This window comes from Aulonocara stuartgranti, assembly GCF_965226115.1.
Source record: "Aulonocara stuartgranti genome assembly, chromosome: 19".
In the NCBI taxonomy this organism is placed as follows: Eukaryota; Metazoa; Chordata; class Actinopteri; order Cichliformes; family Cichlidae; genus Aulonocara; species Aulonocara stuartgranti.
In genome coordinates this window covers 19,070,383-19,086,404 of record NC_138955.1, presented here as the reverse complement: position 1 = coordinate 19,086,404, position 16,022 = coordinate 19,070,383, and the positions used below count along the sequence as shown (strand labels likewise).

Here is a 16,022-nt window from a genome sequence, read left to right as displayed (position 1 = left end):
AGAACTGTCGCTCAACAGCACCTGAGCAGTGTCTGGTTTAAAACTTTTGCCATGTTGACATATTAATATTCACCACAACATGAAAATGGTTTCTGAAACCAGACATGACTATTCTGTGTTTATGCTCTTCCTGGAAACTGTATCTATGGTTGGTATCACAACAAGGGTCATGTGATTTATCAAAATATACATGAGTTCTGAGAAGTCCAGTCTGAGGTTTATGATTTCATAATAAGTGCACTTTCTTGTGTCCGTGTGTGATAAAGCAAATAATGCATGTGGGGAAATCCCAGTGAGATATGTTATTGTGATAACTAGACTGGAAAATGTACTTGTTTGCAGACTCCTTTATGTATTTAGACCAACAGTTTCTCCTCATTAATTTCCCCACTGAATTCCACTGTTAAGGCTTCTCTAGGACACCTCTGAAGTAATGTGACGTATGATTATTTGGTGATCTGCAAGAAGTGAAACTGTTAATCTTTTAAGGCTGTTTGGGGAGCTGTGCTCATACTGTGCAGACTGATTGGGCATGGGGGTTGTAGCAGTGCACCTTTGAGGTGTGGCTGATTGAAAGGTGGAAGCCTCTGGGGAAATTCTCTTAGTGTCTCGGGCTCTAGGAAACACTGCTACAATTAAGGCGTACCAACTACCCACAACAAGCCCTGCTGTTGTTATTGTAGCTGTTCTGAATCTGAGCCAGCAGGTTATATCTAAGAATACAAGTGAAACATGTGGTGTAATCTGTTTCACACAATGAAAAGCAAATAGCCCGGCGCAATCTGAGTAATCTGAGTAATATGGTGATTTAACTGTGAAGCTTTGCAGCGCAGTATAAACTATGCTGCCAAGATGTCAGCATGGATCCTATTCTTAATAAGAGTCTGGGTGGTTGCAAACGTCAAAGTATTGGCTCAAAACTTTCAGATGGTGCACCTGCAAAGTCATGTTTTAATGCTTCTTGCCAGATATTACATTAGCTGGGAATTTCCCGTAAATGGCAGCAGAGCTACACCCCTGTACACCAACTCAAAATCAGAAATTGCTTTTCAGTAAGACGACTCTATTCTTTCAGACTCTTTAAACTCTCTGTTCCCTCTTATTGCAGTTGCCCTCCTGTTTTGCGGTTTTACACGTTGGACCCACTGCCTGGCTCGTTCTCACCCAGGGTGATTTACAGTGTTGTGTTTTTGTGTTTGTGTCGCAGCCAGCTCTCGTGTGCTACTCACACACTCTTTTTTTTTTCCTGACAGAACAATAGAAACGCCAGAGCCAATCTTAAGCCATATATGGTTTCATGAGCTGAGCTGAGTCTAGGTGGTGATTGGGTGACTATGTATCGACTGTTGTTGCACAGGGTACCGCAAATGAACTCTTTTAACCTTTTAAAGCTTATTACGGGAATTGGTGACGCTTCTAAGAATAGAAAGATCCCAGTAACTGTGAAATGACAGGAGGGGTCTGTCCAAATCACAATTGCTGGCAAAAGTATCTGAACTAAACATCTGTCAGCAAGTACATTCAGTTTTCTGATAACATCTTGTTTTTGTGATGCACTTGAAAGCTTTCTTTCTAGTTGTTATTATTATTATTGAGGATGATGATGCCAATAATAACAACAATAATACTCTTATTTGATCATTTTTGTTGTCATTGCTTTACATTTACTGCCATGAATGTTTATAAACTTGTGATGATATAGGATCCTTGTCTGATAATCATCTACATGTTTGTAAACTATGTGTTTCTGCCAATGGGTCATGTACAGGAAGTAAAGCCCTGTGACATCACATCATTGCTTTTTTGCTGATACATCACTGGGTGTATATACACATTTATAGTGTGTATATAAACTCACTGGCCACTTTAATAGGTATAGATATATACAGGTTGTGTTGACCATGTCTACACACATTAGCATCTTTATTTGCATTAATAAGCAGTTGAACACATGCTGGCCGTGTTTGGTTTTTTTGTATAGCATCCAAAGCCGTGTTTGTTAGGTTAACACAGGGGTCTCCAACCTCCAGGCCCAGAGTCACCTCAGATCAGCTACATCAAAATGGAGGAAAAAACAGAGCCTTGTGTTTTCTTTGTATGTAAGCCTAAGGTTTCCTGTGGATTTGTTCTATAAACAAAAAACATAGCAGGTGAAATTTCCTCTGAACTTCCAGAACTTCCTTCTTTCCCTTTCACATTGTTTCCAGCATCGTTGATCTCACCATCTCACTTTCACCACGTCAACTGTTGTCAGTATTGTTTAGCTTTTGCTCTGTTTAGGAAACGGCAGCTGTGCTGTCTGGAAGTTCTGCTCTTCATGCATCACTGTACAAAAAAGTGTTTTAGTGAGGGGAAATGTGGGTGCTGCCTCGGGCTCGGTGGTGCTACGGGGCGTTGTCAGTGGGGGGAAGTGGGCCTCCTTCCTTCTCCTTCTGGGATGAATATGCAGCTAATGCAGAGATGTTTGGGCTCTCAGCCTATCAGAGTTCATGCACAAGCCATACCTGACAATACAATATGATGCCTCCAGACATCCAGACAAGATAAAAGTTATGAGTCTAAAGGGTGGAGGACTTTTCTTCTGAGTCCTTAAATGTTTATTTCTTACAGAAAGACAAAAGCCAGTGTTTTTATTAACCATTCATCCATATTTTATGCATGTTTGTTGAGACACTGACTGACTTTTCTTAAGAAGTCTGTTTTATCTGTTTGATAAAAGGTTTATTAAATGGAAGATTTTTTTTAATCCACTTTAATATACACTAAAAAGGGGAATAATCTTTCTTCAGTATATGTCATTACCGTATGTAGTGGTTTTACTGGCCCATTTGGGAATATAAAAGGAAGCAAATTAAGTTTGACACCCCAATTTGAGGGCCTATCGCTGGAATAAGCTGCAGCTTACCCTGCAAACCTGAGCTGGACAAGCAGTTAAGTGGATAGATGGATGGATGTTTTAGGTGTAGTTTGTGGAAGAATAGGTTCCAGTGGGGGGGATTTTGGAGAGCTGGCACTTTAGGTGCTTTGCGCTTCTTCTCCAGCGCTCCTGGACTCTTTCTGTCCTGCATGGTGTCCACTCTCACTGGTTTGCACTGTGGCAATTCAGGGATGGAAGGAGGGTCTAGATGTGTAGCATCCACCTGAACACAAGATCTGAGATTTCTCAGAAGAACATTACGGCGTGATTATTTGCTTACTTGACTTGATTTGATTGACTTGATTATTTTGCTCTTCCTGTCCTTTCTCCCAGAGCTCTGGTTTCTTCCGCCACCACAAGAATTAATTAGCTCATCAACCAGCTCTCTCTCACACACGGGATCTGAATTTTAGTATTTAGCCCTATTTAATCCTTCCAAGTTGAATTAACCTCATCTGCATCATCTTCAGTCACCACAGCGTGATTTACCACCAAAGGGTTTCTCAGAAGTCGAGCCTTGTGAGTTGATGTGTCCATGTATGGCAAACAATGCATGTGTAAAATTTCCAGTAAGATTCAGTATAGGTCAGACCACAAAACCATTCAGACCACAAGCTGGTTGAAAGGTAAGGCTTCTGGGAACCGTTCTTAGCACCTTCACCTCTTTGTTGTTTTCTTTGAACCCTCCTGAGTTGCTTTCATTTCAGTTTAAGAATCATTTGGACTTTTGAAATTCAAGGGGTCGAGGGCTTGATGAACAGCTTAAAATAACATCCATAACATCCACCCAGCAGAAAGTTGCACTGCTATGAAATTATTCACTCACATTTTTCACTAAGTCAGGAGGAGTTTAAGTCATGAGATTAAGCTGCACAAAAAGTTACTAATACTATGAATAACAGAGAGAGTGTATAAACATTTGTGGCGTGACTGGTTTCCCAGAAAACAAAGAGGAAGTAATGACAAACAGAAGGAGCCTTGGTGATGCAATTACATTACATTAGAGCACTCTCAGCCTGATAGTAAACAATGGCTCCGAGCACACTGCTCATCACACATAATCAAACACAACAGCTCAGAGGTGAAGCTCTCTGTGTAGGGCACACCATAGATTTGTGCATTAGCATAGATCCTGTCAGGCATCATATGCACAGCAGTTGTGTGCTGCACAGTAGCAGCTTGTATCACATGAAACAGTCTGATTTCCCAGATGGGGCACCACTTACATCGAAGTCAGTCATGTGAGTTTTTGCTCACATGTTGCTGCCATACTTACACCCTAATCAAAAACAAAAGCCAAAGGAGAACTCTTTGTACTTGCACTGTACCACATGTATGACTCTCTTGGCTTAAACTTTAATGTATAGATTCATAAAATTACAGAAAACTCACTGGCAATTTGATCCTGTAATTTTAAAACAGTAAATAGTGACCAAATGTTTTCTGTTACTAACAATTAAAAAACAAATTCTGCCATTTAATGTTTTGTTTTTTGTTTTATTTCTTTAACTCGCACAGTGAGTCAATGTGACTGAACTATAGAGTAACCCCAGTGTAGACGTCAGACATCAGTCTGGGTGATGATTGGGTGATTGCATAAAATCTGTTTTAAGTAAGGTGAAGAGGGTGTGATGTGTCTCAACCAGTGGGGCATAAACAGGAAGTAATCGTCTGTCGCACATGAGCAGATCAGTACTTTCCAGGTTTGAAACACTTTTCATGCACACTGATGCTCTGTCGGGTGTTTTATATTCACACAATTATGTTGTGTGGGTAGTATACAGCCACAGGTCATGCTGCTTTCTCTCTGTTTGTTCATCAAACGTCTGAATCTGCCACGCACCAACACAGACTCAACACCTGACTGAAAAGCAAACTGTAAAAATGTAATGTGATGTTAATCCAGTGACTCAAAATGATTCATGCTGTTTAACTTTGAATATCACAAGGAATATCAAGTTTCTCATAGTAAGCAGACAAGTATGAAAACAAAAGATTTTTATTTTTGTTAAAGAAGGTTAACACAAAAATGCTGGATTCGAGGACCAGACATGATGAATGTCACTGCATTCACTGATTGAACTGCTTGAAGTTTTTCCAAAGGAAAAATGTTTATTCATGGGTAAAGATGGATTTTCTTCTTGTCTGCAGGTAAATCAGCAGTACAATAGAAGTAAAGCTTTTTGCTTTTTAGTATAATTTTGATGATAGTGATCGCTTATATTTTCTGCTCACGATTCCCTCCAAGAGCAGCCAATACTGTTCTGTGAAATCACACTCTGGACTCGGAGAATTTGTCCTGAGGTTTGAAAATCCTGGTCCTTCTGTGGGGGCTGGGAAAGTTTCCAAATTGTGTAACACTTTTCACATCTTCACCTCATATACTTCTTTGACTTTCCACTAATTGACTGGCAGCCATTCACTAACCATTGATTTAGGAATCATTTCTACAGCAACTGCCATCAACCATCAGCAACCACTCACCAGCAGTTTAACAGGGACTACAGATTATTCCTTAGTGGTTGACAGATGGTTGCAGACTGCTTTCTAGGCCTGCATTTGGGGCCTTGGCTTTTGTTTGATGAAATTATGCTTGACTGACTCTTTTAGCATCCATTTAGCATTTCATTATGTTTTGTGAGATACTTTTGTTTGGTGGTAGAAAATTAAACAGCGAGAGTCAAACATAGTCCAACCAGGAGCACAGCTGCAGAACCTGCAAAACAGTCATATTAGAAAGAAACTGTACACATAATGTACATGGGCACTATGTAGATAGAGGTACATCTAAATTAATTCCAGTATCATAAGCTTTGTAATCCCAAACCCCAAAATAAATGCAAGCTAGAACCTAAATAAGGACATGTCCCAAATTTCCCCCGGCAATGTCACAGAATAAAGGTCTAATTATTATTATAATTGTAATTAAAATATTAATTAATTCATTATTAAAGTTTTTAAATCAAAAAATAAATATAAGTAATTAACACATTTTAAAAACATAAATAAAGTTAAAGTTATTTGAAGAAAGTTTAAATTCTTGCAACCGGAAGTTTGAACTGAACAGTCCGCCAACCCATTAAGGTCGACTGTTCCCTGTCGCCTGTTAAACACCTGCACGCGGGAGTGGAGGAAGGAAGTAGGGCGGGAGGTGAGAGCTTCAGCGGGTGAGTTTGGTTTGATATTAAAGCCGTTAAATTTAGTTGTTTTAAAAAAAATAAAATAAAAAAACCCGTTACTGAGTCTCTCAGACGGGCAGCGTACCGCTCTCATCCGCTCCTCTGGTTCTCGGCGTCCGCTCGGGGGTCTCGGTGTTGCTCGAACGGGTAGCGGACTTGGCAGCTAAGTGTGTTAATAGCTAATGTTAGCTTTAAGCCATGTAATAAACTAAGCTTTTATGAATCAGCTACTATTATTTATGGGAACTATTTTTAAGTAATATTAAAAAAGTTCTCTTTACTACCTTAAATACACCCGAGGTGTAGTAATCATGAAGTGTCAGAAATGTTTGCCTGCCATCCGCGATAGCTACAAACATCATTGATTCAGACTTACAGAAGTCATAATTTAGTTTTATTTAATTTTGTTGGTGGTATTCACTGTGTGAAATTTTATTATGTAATGCAGTCATATTCTAAGGTTGAAATATTTTAGCGTTTTCGGTATTTGGTCTTTAAATTGAAAGTGATTGACTCAGTGTAAATGAGCCTTATTACCTTAATGGGTCAAAATAAGTCCTTTGCCACAAGTGAGTACACACGTTGTTATTTTTGTTTGTTTTTTGGCAGGTTATCGTTTTGATTTCATTGTATTAATACTGGTAATTGTTATATTTATGAAGGTAGAGCTAGTTTTTTTTTATTATTGCTATTAATACAATTCAAATGGGGAGTAAAATATCTGCATAGTTGTGGTTTGACCAACTTGTATGTGAAAAGACTGAATGAGATGATTTGATGTGACTTTGATTTCTTAGTGTGGGCCTTGGTAGAGCTTTCCCTCTACACCAGGGGTGGGGAACTTCAGACCTCAATGGCTGGTGTCCTGCAGGTTTTAGATGTGTTCTTGATCCGAAACGGCTGATTCAAATGGGTAAATTACCTCCTTAACATGTCTTACCTTCTCCACATGCCCAGTAATGAACAAATCATTGGCTTCAGGTCTGCTGACCCAGGGTGATATTGAAAACCTTGAGGCCTGGAGTTCCCCCACCCCTGCTCCACACCAATAGTGTTTCCATTTTTTTGTTTTTTGTTTGCACATAAATTTAAAAAATATGATCTCAATAATAATCTAAATGGTAAATGGCCTGTATTTATATAGCGCTTTACTAGTCCCTAAGGACTCCAAAGCTCTATACACATCCAGTCATCCACCCATTCACAGACTAATCTAAGAGCTCACTAATGGCATTTGTGGCTAGGACTTGTTAAGCTCTCCAAAGGATGACTGGAGCTTCATGTGTCTTGCTCAGTATTCAATAAGCATGGATTAAATATGAATCAGGGCAGAGTATGATGATGTCTGCATTAACATAGAGCCAAAGCTTTTTTTTTTTTTTTTTTTTTTAAACAAAATAAAAATGCTAATTCATAAACTAAAACTTAAGTCTGAATCTTTTTGGTAACTTTAAATGCATGTTCAGTAACTCAGTTTGGGAAATCCTGAAATATCATCATCCAGATTCAGTGGGAAAAGCTTTTAATCACTTATCCAAATGGCGACTTCAGTCTCAGCTGACTGCAGGTTTCCTCAAGCTTATAAACGGTACAGCTGTATACTGACATGCCTGCAGTCAGCTGAGACTGAGGAAGTTACTTGGATGAGTGATGAAATATTTCTCCCCCTGGAAAGGCTGCATCCAGATGAACAGAATAAACTTGCTGAGTTTCTAAAAACCTAGAACTTACAAAAAAAGAGGAAAAAATGAAAGAAATTTCCATGGAACAGTGTAATCTTTATTTTCTGTGCTTTTCAACATGCGCCCTTGACTTGATGTAAACACAGAGGCGTACATTTTTTCTCTTCCCTTAAACTGAAGGAATAGGAATCCAGGACACATTCATCACGAGCACAGAAAAGGACATGGCGCAAAGAATCCACAGTGAGTCTTGGGGAAATGCTGTTGACACGCAGGAGTTCATATTCTTCCAAGAGTTGTATAGTGTTGCCCATTAATGCATTAAGGAGAAAAAAAAAGATGTTAATCTGATATAAACTTCTGTTTGAACAATTATTTAATGACTAAAAAAAAGAAAATGGTGCTTTTCCCGTTCTTTTTCCAATAGACCTAGATGACAAATATCCCACAAATATATTCAGAAGACTCAGTCCACCCATATTTGACCAGTTGAAACCTTTTTCTGTCTGTCCAGGGATCATCAGTTGTGACCAAAAAGCTGATGTGCACCAGTTGAGACGGCTTTCTAAGCCATTTATTAATTTTAAGATTAAGATCATTAACAACAGCACAAATAAAAGAAAACTGCATGAATCCAGTCCTGACGACTGTTATGTGACCCCATTAAAAAAGCCCTTTGATCCAAAGGCTTTGTCCCCTGACCTGGGGTGTTTTGTGGAATGTTACAGCACTCCTGTGAAACAGGAATTGGCATCCCCTTTTTCCACATTGAATCCTGAACTGACAGCTAAGACGCAAGATGTTGGGAGTGAAATAAAAGAAAGTGTGAGCTCTCAGCTGCTCTCAAAAGATGCAAAATATGGGCCTTCCACAGAAAGAGGAGGATCTCTCGAAAAAGAGACCAAAGCACAAGATCTGATGCATGAGAGGGTTTTAAATCCTTCACCGACATTTGACTGTGACGTGGATGACATCTTGTGTCTCAATCCCGATAGCCCTTTAAGATTTTTCGAAGATGAAGACGGCTACATGAGTCGCAGTTGCCAAATCTTTCAAGATGGGCTGTTTCCCGTTGCTGGACTCACTGTGGCAGAAGAACCAGCAGATGAGGTGAAGAGGGAAATGTGTCTCAGTGTAAAAGACGTGGAAGAGGATAAAGGCTATATATCGCTTTCGTTTATCAATGAAAATAAAGAGGCCGAGTTGGTGAACTCCAAACAGCTTACAACTAACTCAGCCAAGGGTGACTATCATCCCCAAACTTCATCTGACCCACGGGTACATGAACAAACTGCAACCTCTGGATGCCTTACCGTCACAGTAGACAACCTGATCCCAAGTAGTTGCGAACCTCTCTTGGAGCACGTGAACACTAATTGTTTGGAAAGTTGTAAATTGGAGGGGGTGTGGGATATCGGTCCTCCAATATTTGAATCCTCTATGTGCCACAGCGAAACGGACAAATTGAAAGCAGAGCAGAGCTGTCAGGTGTTGGAGGAGGTGCAGGAAAATGTGACTGAGCCTGTCCAAAGCACACTGAAGAAAGAAGACACTGCTGTGGAAACCAGCTATGAAGCCACTCTTCCCCTCAAAGTACAGGTATGTTACCTCAGCCTTTATCTTATTTGCCTGGATTACTTTTTAAATATAAATATCAACTGTAATATTGGGGATCACTTACGTAAATCTTGGACATTACACAAATTGCCCTTTTGACTTTTTTTTTCTCAGGTTAAATCCAAAGTACAGAACTCAAACAGAAGCACCCCGGACAGCAGTGTTGTTTCTGTCCCAAAGACGGAGGCGACAAAGCCCATCAGAACCCTTCAGCCTGGCAAGAGCGCCTCTCAGAGGTATTGTAGTAATCACTGCCACCACTAGAGGGAGCTATGTTACTGTAACTCACACATTTTCTTTTTTTTTTTTTTTCATGGCTTTGTGATGTCAAGGTTGTCTGTATCTGCCTTATTGTTTTTTTTGTTTTTTTCTTGCAGCTTAATGTATCTTTTCTTAGCTGAGCAGGCTTTGTGTTTATAGTTTCATAATTTCATGATTGACATGATTAGATTGAACTTGGTGTTTTTATTTTCCTTTAGATCCATGGTCTTCGGCAGTGAATTGCAGTGGGAGCAGGAAAAGGAGCTCTATGTGCATTCAGTTGTCAGTCATATGTATGAGAATCCAGGAGTCAGTAATGGTAAGAAGCTGACCTAGTGTCTGCGCAAAGAGAATGGAGCACTCTGATATCTAAATTATCAGGCCTTTCTCCTGTTTACTGTTTTGTTATGCATTCCTTTTTAAAATATCCATTAATTTACACATTATATAGATTTATTAGAACATGATTTTGAGAAGGAACACCAGAGAACAGTTTTTAAATTTCAGCACGATACAGCTTATTTTTTACATTTTAAGCTCTGTCTACAGTACTGTGGAGGAGTGTAGTATAGACATTTTAAAACAAACAAATGAAACAAACTAAAAATACTTAAACTATGCAGGGTAAAGACATTTGTTTCCTCCAGGTGTCACAACTGAGCTCCGGAGTTTGATGAGCTGTGTATCAGCAGGCGTGAAAAGCAGCGAGTGGCAGCATCCCTCTGACCTCACCCGCAGGTACATCGCGCTCTCTGCAGTTCTTTATAACTATGTTGAAGTCTCACTTTCAAGCAATCATTTGGCAGATCTGAGGAATGATGCAAAGCAAGATTAATGGGTTAACTAGATGTTTCATGCAGGTTCAGTGTTATGAAGGTGGCTTTTCTTCCTGGTTGGATGAGCATAGTAAATTATGCTGAATGGATACACTTGTCAGGAGCAGGTTATGTTTACTTGCATGCTGGGGCAGCAGGTTGAAGGGTTCCAACAGGGTCCATAAACTGATCTGCAAGGGCAGTAAAACTGTGGGGATGGAGCTAGACTTTGAGTCAAAGTTGAGGACAATGCTGGACACTTCCTCCAACCCACTCAATGACGTGCTGGCCAGTCACATGAGCAGGTTTGGTGAGAGTCTGAGAATACCTAAATGCACAACTGAACAACACAGGAAATCATTCCTGCCTGTGGCTGCCTCATGGTACAATCCCTCAATGTAAAGCACAAGTTCAATTCACTTATTTTTTACAGTGCCAGATCACAAGAACAGTCATCTCAAGGCACTTTATATTGTAAATTAAAATTTGTATTGTTTTGTAGTCCCTTCAATAATACAACAGAGAACAAAAAAAGTTAAAAACCTCCAGCAACTACACACTGCAGTAGTTGTACACCTGTACTATCTGCACATCCTCTGCAGAGGGGAAAAATAAAGTACAGTAAGAGGGCACCTCAGTGTCAACCCTGTATATTTAACTTGTGTGATATACTCGGATGTTTTTAATTAAAGCTATTTTCTGCCTAAACACACAGCGCTGCTGCTGCAGGAATTTGCATGTGTTCAGTTGGTGATGCAAAAAACTCATGTTTTTGTACTTTATCCCAGGTTAACTCAGTTTAAAGTTTCATAGGTTTAATTTCTGTCGAAATAAGCAGCAGCACTTAAAGTAACTTTATTAAGTCATGAAGTATTACCCTCATCTTATTTATAGCAACAGTTATCGCCTGTGGGAGACATTTGTCTTGTTTTTAATAATTAATGTTATTTATGAGATTTATGTGTGGCATATTTGCCTGTTGATTTTATTCATTCTTTTTATTTAATTTTTATCATTATTTTGTGTTATAAGAACTTACTAAAGACTCCAGGGTTAAAAGACCAGCATGTAGTGGAGCGCCGGGAGCAGACTGCCTCAGACAACAGAATGCTGATAATCACTGCCATGACACCCATTTTGTTGATGTTGAACTTCATAGTTACGCCGTCTTCTGCCCTTATTTTCAGAAATTACTGGAGACACTTTGGGCCAGCAGCAGCACTGATGACCCTGGATGAATGGCAGGCCAAGAACTGTCTGATGCACAAGCGCTTCGATAAGATACCAAAGATCTTTGAAAGGAGTCCGTGTCCGTAAACTCAGCTTTGTGGTTTATAGACGCGTCAGGAAAAACTACACTTTCAAGACATATTTGTGTATATGTATATATTTGAGTATTTAGGTTTTCTTTCTGGCTTTTTGATTTACTTTTCTTTCAAATGCATGCACGTTCCTCCTAATTTAAAAACTTATGCATGTTTTCAGTGATTTTGTTTTGTGAAAGTCTGAATCACTGAAGAATGTCTTAAACTTGAATTACTGACTTGGATTTTTGGATTTTAGGTATTTGCTACTTCATATTTGTCTCATGTTTACTCTGCATATGGTTAGTTTTTACTCCTTTGCTGTAAAAGCCTGATGGGAGCACCCTGAGGGTGGGCGGCCAGGACCACCAGAGTGTGTGAATGTGAAAACTCGAGGTGATGTCGGATTTTCAAATTTATACCACAGGTTAATTTACTAAAACTCTCAGGTGACGTTGAATCTCACTGACCTCGGGGACAGAGGTGAAGTTTTCTTAATCTTTTGGAAAATTCAAATAGAGAAAGAAGTCCTCTAAGATTTTCAAAAGCATACCATTGGTGGATCTACTAGGAGGCTGGGGTTGGCACTCGTGGCTGCCAGTGTTTTACATGTGTTCCTGTTAATCGGTCTCCTCTCTGGGGTTGTAACGCAGCAGACAACAGACTTCCAATCCAATAACAATGAGACTCAATTTCTATCTTTGCTCTTTGTTTTTGGACCTTTTGTTTTTGTGCGTCTTTTATTGCACTTTTACTTTACAGTAGCGATGATTTGTTACTATGTCAGTTTTACTTACGAAGTAACAAAGAAGCATCTGCACTTTCTAGGTACTGTTCTTTGAAATATTTACTCAGTGTTGGTGTAAATATTTAAAGATTTTGCTCAGTAACTAAAAATTATGAACATGGTTATATTGTTGCATTAAACGTTCTTTTTCCATGGCTGATTCTTACTGTCGTCTTTGGGCATTTATTTAAAAAAAATATAATAATCATAATCAGACAAATTTAAATACAGTCCAGTGTCAGGACTCTAATTGTATTTTTCCCCCATATATTTTTAATTTAAAAAGTTGTGTTTTACAATACAAACATACATTTGAACACCCTCACATTCACACACCCATCCATACATCAAACCTGCCTACATCATATTCAAATGTACAAATAAGCATAGTTCTCACAGTAATACGAGGAATTTGGGTAAACAAGGTTCTCCCCTCTTTTCCTTCTTTCTCATAAACATCCTTCACCTCCCTAAAATATCCATATATGGCTTCCACATATTCACAAAGTGCCACTGTTTGCCCATGGCAGTATATGTTAGTCTTTCCAGGCCTAGAGAGTATTTACTTCTTCCAGAGTCCCATGGAGGGAGCATCCATACTCCCCCAACAGTGCAATGGCTTTTGTGGCTTGAAGTAGTCCATAGTCCAGTAATTTCGTCAGTTTTTTTCCGGTTGTTTAAATTCCCTTGGATATATTCCAAGTACACAGAGTTTACCCTTGAAAGGGATTTTTACCTTAAACACTTCAGACAGACATTTGATATCTTTCCAAAATTCCTGGATTTTAGGACATTCCCATAGACAAAGGAGAAGAGTTCCTTTTTCAACTAAACATTTAGTAAAGATGTCTGGAATATCATTGGACACATGATGGAACTTGGCGGGTGTTATATAGGTTCTCGTGAGCCCTTTATATTGCAGGAGTTTAAAGTGTGTGTTTATTGTTTGTTTTTGTGCTTTTAAGCAAGCCTGGTTCTAGTCATTTTCATCCGTCCTCCTGGATCTTAAGTCTCCAAGCATCCAGGTTATCTGCTGCTGAGTCTGTGGAGGAAAGCATCAATAAATGATATATATATATATTATCTATATATATTATCAATAAATGATAATATATATAGAAAGGAAACCTTTCCCTTTTGTATTCTTAAAGCATGCCTCTTCTGTTTTTGTTAATGGTGGAAGTTCAGCAATCTTTTGCAGTTTTGATGACAAATAATTTTTCAATTGTAAATATTTAAAAAAGTGCTTTGGGCGTATTATTAAATACTTCTTACATAACTGATCAAATGTGAGCAACCTGCTATCTGCATATACAGCGGGGAAAATAAGTATTTGACACATCAGCATTTTTATCAGTAAGGGGATTTCCAAGTGGACTATTGACACAACATTTCCACCAGATGTTGCCATCAAGCCAAATATTGACGTCATACAAACAAATCAGAACATATAAGTATACAAGTTAAACCACAATAAATAAAGTGAAATGACACAGGGAATAAGTATTGAATACATGGAGATAACAAGGGGCAAAATGACATAGAAAGCCAGGAGATCACCTGAAATCTGTCAGTATTGATAGAGAAATCCTGTCCCCTATCAGTACTAATTGATATCAGCTGCTTTAGTCCTAATTGATGGCCTATAAAGGCTCCTCATTACCCAGAAGGCACACAGGAAAGACTTCATGATGGGTAAAAGCAAAGAACTCTCTCAAGATCTTCGTAATCTTATCGTTGAAAAGCATTTTGATGGGAATGGTTATAGGTGCATTTCCAGAATGCTGAATGTTCCTGTGAGCACTGTGGGGGCCATTATCCGGAAATGGAAAGTGCATCAGTTCACCATAAACCTGCCACGATCAGGTGCTCCACGCAAGATCCCTGTCCGAGGAGTCCAAAGAATAATCAGGAGGGTTCTCCAAGAGCCAAGAACCACTCGGACAGAACTTCAGGAAGACCTTGCATCAGCAGGTACTGTTGTTTCAAAGAAAACTATAAGCAATGCACTGAACCGCCATGGCATCCATGCACGCTCACCACGCAAGACTCCATTGCTGAACAAAAAGCATGTCAAGGCTCGGTTAAACTTTGCGCAACAGCATTTGGAGAAGCCTGTGGATTATTGGACGACTATAGTATGGTCAGATGAAAGCAAAATTGAACTTTTTGGCAGTCATTCTACACACCATGTTTGGAGAAGAAATGGCACTGCTCACCACCCCAAGAACACCATACCAACAGTCAAGTTTGGGGGTGGAAGCATCATGGTTTGGGGCTGCTTTTCAGCAAGGGGTACTGGCAGACTTCATATTATTGAAGGCAGGATGAATGGAGAGATGTACCGGGACATTCTGGATAAAAATCTGCTGCCATCTACCAGGAAGCTAAAAATGAAAAGAGGGTGGACATTTCAGCAAGACAATGATCCCAAACACAAGGCCAAGGAAACAATGAAGTGGTTTCAAAGAAAGAAAATCAAGTTGCTTGAATGGCCCAGTCAATCACCTGACCTAAATCCCATAGAAAATCTATGGAGAGAACTGAAGATTAAAGTTCATAAAAGAGGCCCAAGGAACCTTCAAGATTTAAAGACCGTTTGTGTGGAAGAATGGGCCAGAATCACTCCTGAGCAATGCAGACGACTGGTCTATCCATACAAGAGGCGTCTAGAAGCTGTAATCACCAACAAAGGCTTTTCTACAAAGTATTGAATAAAGTGTGTTCAATACTTATTCCCTGTGTCATTTCACTTTATTTATTATGGTTTAACTTGTATACTTATATGTTCTGATTTGATTGTATGACTTCAATATTTGGCTTGATGGCAACATCTGGTGGAAATGTTGTGTCAATAGTCCACTTGGAAATCCCCTTACTGATAAAAATGCTGATGTGTCAAATACTTATTTTCCCCGCTGTAAGTCTTTAACTTTTTGAATTCCTTTATTTTTCCATATTTTAAATCCTCCATTTTTACCAGGAGTAAATGTTTCATTTCCCCTAATAGGGGTGAATTGCAAAAGCGATGGAGGATCATCCACATGTTTATGTGCTGCATGCCAAATTATAATTGTATTTTTCAAGAAAGGGTTCTTTGTATTCTTTTTTTAACGTCTTAGTGTCTGAAGGATGTAGAAAAGTGTGTAAGGGAAGATCTGAAACAGATTCTTGCTCAATGTCAACCCAGGCATGGAGGTGTTGTTGGGCAAAAATAATTGGTGGCTGATGTTAGTTGGGCACGGAAACTCTAACCAATGGTTTAGCGTTTCCGTGACCTTTTCTACAAGGGGAACATAATTTGAGGTTCTTTGATATACCTTTATTAGTCCCACAAGGGGATGTCCTTGAGGCTTGAGGTGATCCTGGTGCCTAAATATTTAAAGCCTGCTTTAGTTGTTTTAAATGGCCACAACAGGCCTTCTTCTTTCTTCCTCATTAAGAAACATTAACTCTGATT

At 39.2% G+C, this 16,022-nt stretch overlaps 1 protein-coding gene across 1 annotated transcript; it reads left to right on the top strand.

Annotated features, from left to right (window-relative positions):
* Positions 1 to 3,452: 3,452 nt before the first annotated feature.
* On the top strand, positions 3,453 to 12,725 carry kop (askopos; the record flags this gene model as incomplete). The annotated part of the gene is made up of 8 exons (XM_082515085.1): positions 3,453 to 3,543; positions 5,985 to 6,084; positions 7,959 to 8,021; positions 9,230 to 9,377; positions 9,510 to 9,631; positions 9,875 to 9,975; positions 10,304 to 10,394; positions 11,659 to 12,725. 8 exons carry the CDS (start codon positions 3,453 to 3,455, stop codon positions 11,786 to 11,788), a joined length of 846 nt encoding a protein of 281 aa, XP_082371211.1. The 3' UTR covers positions 11,789 to 12,725.
* Positions 12,726 to 16,022: the final 3,297 nt, after the last annotated feature.